The sequence below is a fragment of the Pteronotus mesoamericanus genome, unplaced genomic scaffold (genome assembly GCF_021234165.1).
Source record: "Pteronotus mesoamericanus isolate MK-2021 breed Mesoamerican mustached bat unplaced genomic scaffold, CSHL_Meso_final contig_260, whole genome shotgun sequence".
In the NCBI taxonomy this organism is placed as follows: domain Eukaryota; kingdom Metazoa; phylum Chordata; class Mammalia; order Chiroptera; family Mormoopidae; genus Pteronotus; species Pteronotus mesoamericanus.
In genome coordinates, this window is record NW_026555110.1 from 50,073 (window position 1) to 55,414 (window position 5,342).

Genomic DNA, 5,342 nt, shown 5'->3' on the forward strand with positions numbered 1-5,342 from the left:
TATTCTAAAGACATCAATGTTGCCACAGAAATACATAAAAACATCCAAATATATTTGATCAAGGTTTGAAAAATATCATTGATTTTAGGAAAAAGAGAAAAACTATCTATATAATAGAAAAAGTAGAAAGCTTAATAAAATGGTGACTTAAATTGCATAGAGAAGTTGAAACAAACAAAAGAAATTCCATGACAGAAATAAGAGGAGCAAGTACAAAAGGCAAAATAGTAATTTAAGATTCACAATGTCTAATTTTGAGTCCTGGGGCCAAGAAAGCAAGGATACTTTTTCAGATGCAGGGTGATTGTCCCTTGTTTACCTGCACGATAGAGAACCTTTTAAGAGCCCCCTTTACGTCTCTGTTCCTGAGACTGTAAATGAAGGGGTTCAGCATGGGTGTGACCACGGTGTACATCACGGAGGCCACTGCACTTGACTGGGAGCCGTGAGTAACAGCGGAGCTGAGATACACGCCTAGGCTCGTACCATAAAATAAGGAGACAACTGAGAGGTGAGACGCGCAGGTGGAAAACGCTTTATACTTCCCCTGAGCTGATGGGATTGCACGTATGGAGGACACTATCTTAGAGTAAGAGTAAAAGATCCCAGCCAGGGGACCACTACCGAGTAGCACAGTTACAAAATATAACACAATGTTATTAAGATGTGTGTCAGAACAGGCAAGTTGGGTCATCTGATTGAGCTCACAGAAAAAGTGGGGGATTTCCCAGTCTGAGCAGAAGGACAGTCGCAACACCATCAAGCATTGCAGCAAGGAATCCAGGACACTCATGATCCAGGACCCCAGAACCAGCAGTACACAGAGCCGGGGGTTCATGATGACCGTGTAGTGCAGGGGGTGACAGATGGCCACAAACCGGTCATAGGCCATTACGGTCAGAAAGAAGTTGTCCAATCCTGCAAAGAGCACGAAAAAATACATCTGGGTGATGCAGCCTGCATAGGCGATGGCTTTGCTGTGCGTCTGGATGTTCACCAGCATCTTCGGGACGGTGGTAGAGGTGAAGCAGATGTCAGCCAAGGACAGGTTGCCGAGGAAGAAGTACATGGGCGTGTGGAGGCGGGAGTCTGAGCTGACGGCCAGGATGATGAGCAGGTTTCCCAGCACAGTGACCAGGTACATGGAGAGGAACAGGCCAAACAGGAGGGGCTGCAGTTCCGGTGCCTCTGATAGTCCCAGGAGAAGAAACTCTGAAATTGGGGTATCATTGACTGGTCCCATGTGGCAGAGGAGACTAGTGGAAAAGGAAAAATGTCATGATTAGTTTCATACAAAAGGCAATTTTACTAGCAGAGTTTAAGTGCTACAAACATATTTTGCAATAAAAAAAGATCTACGTTAAATTTTTAAGTATCACACCCTTTAAGGTACTCATATTTCAAGACATATCTGATTAGGAACTTCTGTCTTCCTCTGTCCTTTTGCTCAACGTGGCCAAGGATTACACGGTATTAATGAGAATTGCTTTCATCCACTTCAGGGTAGGATGCTGATAGACAAAAATCCTTAGTACATACGCTGTAAAGGAATATATACTATATATATAGTATACCATATTAGATGGTGTCAGGTGAAGAAAACTAAAGAAGGTATACAGGTGAGAGGATGGGGTATTTAATATTATTTTTAAGCTGGGCTTTCAGGAAGCCCTGCAAACAAGGCAACACTTGACCAGAGACCTCCAGGAAGACAGCGTGGGAACGTGAGGAGATCCGGGGGTGAGTGGGGAAAGGGTCAGTGCAGAGGCCCCGGGATGACACTTGCTTCAGACATTCACGACGCAGAAAGGATGCGGCACGGGGAGGGGAAGGAGCCAGAGAGGAGCAATGAGAGATGGTGACAGAGAAGGAGGGGACGAGGTGGCCTGCCTGCTGCTGCTGAAACTGGAGACACAAAGAATCCCTTGTTCCTATGCTGTTTCTGCACATTATTAGCTTTGTTTCCAAAATGATCTTGTACACAGTAACAGATTCCCCTTTTATTTTCATGGGTTGGCTCTGGCATCTGTATTTGAAGGGACATCTTTTGGAGTACATGGGCTCAGGTCAAACTACTGGACAACACACACACACACACACACACACACACACACACACACACACACACCCTGAGTCCCTGGGCCTTGTTATCACCCAGCTCCCCTCACCCTGTCACAGTAATTGGACAAGGAAGGGCACAAGGTGTGATGTCAACTCCAGACCCTCTTTACACTGAGGAATGTAGAAATAGCATCCACATCCCATTGGTTAAGCCTCCCATGGACATGTAAACATGGGACTCCATTGCATATGGCCATTTTGTGTCCCTTAAAGGACTGAAGTTATTTAAGGAAATGTAAAAAATTGGTTAAAAAGCAGAGAGGAAAATGTGCACAGAAAGGGGGAAAGATTTCATCGTTCAGGTGGTCACTGGGTGACAGAGATGGGGCAGAGCTCCCGGTTCTGGCAGCTCCCAACCCCAGTTCTACCCTCTGATGCCCAGAATAACTGATAAAAACAGCAAAAAGCAATTTATGAAAGAGAAAGGAGTGGTATTTTACATTGTCCAGAAGCTGTACAGATTGTACGTCCCCCTAGAAGAAGGACCAAAGGACACAAACACAGACTCAAGATCAGCAAACACAAGGATGATAGCGGAGGGTACTAAGGGTGCAATGGAATTTAGTTTCTAAGTGAAAACATATGCCAAACATTACAAATAGATGAGGCGATTTCCATTTATCTACCACATAGCAGCTGTTTGATGTAGCAGGCCATCTGAACCTTTCTATTTCTTTAATTTAATTGTATTTTTTGCACATTCACTGTGGGTTTTTATATGCCCCCTTTTGAAACAAATGAGGTAACTGTGGTTTCTGACACTAAATAAGCTTCAGGTGCACAACATTATAATTGTTCGTAATCTCACGTGAATAGTGGGCATTGCGGCATCTGTCTGTCTATGGTGGTGGGCAGATCGTCACTTTACTCTATGTGAGGAGCTTGGTTTGGTCCCTTCCTGGTGGTAAGTGAGTGGTGACCACCAGGAGGAGATGAAGCTGCCTTATTCCTTCTACTTCTCCACGGTCTCCTTTGCTTCCCAATCATTCAGTCCCCCATTCCACAGCCATAGCTCCGTTCCCTCTCCTCTGTCCCGTCTAACGAGCTGGCACCCTCTAGCCAAATGCTCACACAGAGACAGAGAATTTTCTGAGTCACAAAGCAGTTCACAGACTCTCTGATTTAAATTCCTCCCCTTCGCCTCCTGGCTTATTTCGCTTCGCATAATGCTCTCTAGTTCCATCCATGCTGTCGCGAACTGTAGTAGTTCTTTTTTTCTTTCTGCTGCATAGTATTCCTATGATCTCACCTATAAGCGGAACCTAACCAACAAAACAAAGATGCAAGGAAAATAAGACCAGCAACCCTGAAAGAAAGAGAAACCAACAGAGATGCGAGGGAAGGAGGGCAGGGTGCGTGGGGGAAAAGGGTGGTAAAGGGCAAGTCAAGGAACATATAGCAAAGACTCATGGACAAAGCCAAACTGGGGAACGATGGAGGGTGGGATAGGGGTGGGGGAGGCAGGGGAATGTGGTGGGGGGAAGGCGGAGACAAGTACATTTGGAAAAATAAGTTAAATAAATAAATAAATAAATAAATAAATAAATAAATAACTAAATTCCTTCCCTAGGGTCTGCTTAGCAGAGACTGAAGACAAAATCCTGTAGTCAAACAGGAGGCGCAGTGTCTGTGCCCTTTCTGGCCAGTTGCGCCCTCAGGGGGCCCCGCCCTCACCCACTCTGATCTCCTAATCAGTGGACTTGACTCCCCGCTGTACCTGACACCACAGCCTCGGGCTCAGGGCCTTGGCGCACTCGCTCTCCTCTGCTCGGAGTCTCCCCGCTGGTCTCTTAGGGACTGTTCCCCCCTCTCCATCCTCCAAACTCCATCTCGCCTTTCAGAGAGACTGGACTCTCCCCTTCATGAGCCTTCCCTTCTACCTAACACTAGCACAGGGAAAGGACCCTTCTCACGCCCCTAATTTAGGTGTTAGGGCACCCAACATGGATTTTTATTTAATTCTGTGCCTTTGTTCCTTGCTAGAGAGTGAGCGCCTTCGGCATGGAGCATGTTACACGAATACCTCCTCCCCCACCCCGCTTAGTGGAGTGTAGCTGAGTAAACGCGAATTCCATGACAAAGGGAGAACGTGCTCTCTGCGAACCTAGGTGTGGAGGACGTGCTGGAGCAATATTTTTCCATATCCTGAGATCAACCCACACTAGGGTGTCAGACTATGGTTTGTGAGAATGAAATAGAATAGAGTTAAGAGGTCACCAAAGGAAATATTAGAGTGTGTCATACATAGTGAGGGCACATAGATAAAGGTTTCCTGGTTCCCTTTGTCCATCGTGCGTCTGTGACACTGTGTGTGTGTATGAGTGTGTGTCTGTGCTTCTGGGCCTGTGTGCAAAAATGCTGGATCACAGTGTAAAAGGCATTTCTTACTCTGGACAAGTGCAAGGACTCTGCATTTCAATGCAATAAATGCCAGAACAGTTAAAAAGCCAGTTCCTGTTGATGAAGAAAAGCAAAAGGAGCGAAGAGCCTGGCAGAGAGCCAGGTGCAGAGGGAGAGGCAGCCCGCGTGGGTGCTGAGGTCGCCGCGGACTCAAGGGACCCCCTGCACCTCTTCCGTGGTTATTACATCACCCTTGTGTTCATTGGCCCAGCAGTGGACGAGGCTGGCCCCTCGCTCACTATCCTTGTGGCGTCTTTCCTCTGCTGTTCTTGGCTTTGAGTTTCGATCTCTTTTGTCACACATCTGATAGGTACCCAGCTGTCCTGGTTCCGTACCTTATTAATGCAGAAACCCTTCCCTGATCAACTTTTATAACATCCTTCTTATTATCACAAATATTGATTCCCTTTCTACACATATTACCCACTGAGGATATGAGGTCATGGCACACTTATTCTTAATGATATGCAGCTTTCTTTGTATAATGTGAGTCAAATGAGGAAGGAGTTTTTGGATTTTGTTCAATCAGTGGCTTTATGAATATATGCTTTTATGTAGAAAATTGTTAAGTTATGGATTATTCATAATATAAAAAGGCAGGATTCTAATAATAGGATTAATAAAATGGAATAAAATTGTAAAACTAATTACAAAAGACAAAGCTATAAAATACCATGATTTAATCACTTAAACTGATTTTTAATTGTTGGAAAAGTAGTTCTTTGCCAAGGTCCCACAGATGGAGAACGTTTTACTTTAAAAAGTAACGGGAGGGACACTATGATAGAATGTCCACACTAAATTAATAAAGTTTCATACAT

At 45.0% G+C, this 5,342-nt stretch overlaps 1 protein-coding gene across 1 annotated transcript; it reads right to left on the reverse strand.

Annotated features, from left to right (window-relative positions):
* Positions 1-269: 269 nt before the first annotated feature.
* LOC129071241 (olfactory receptor 7A10-like) lies at positions 270-1,243 on the reverse strand. Its single transcript, XM_054574409.1, has one exon. The coding sequence runs from the start codon at positions 1,241-1,243 to the stop codon at positions 290-292; it is 954 nt and encodes a 317-aa protein (XP_054430384.1). The 3' UTR covers positions 270-289.
* Between the last annotated feature and the right edge of the window lie 4,099 nt (positions 1,244-5,342).

Bases quoted from the DNA above. Each gene is read 5' to 3' on its own strand.
- LOC129071241 (XM_054574409.1), bottom strand. From the start codon at position 1,243: ATGGGACCAGTCAATGATACCCCAATTTCAGAGTTTCTTCTCCTGGGA.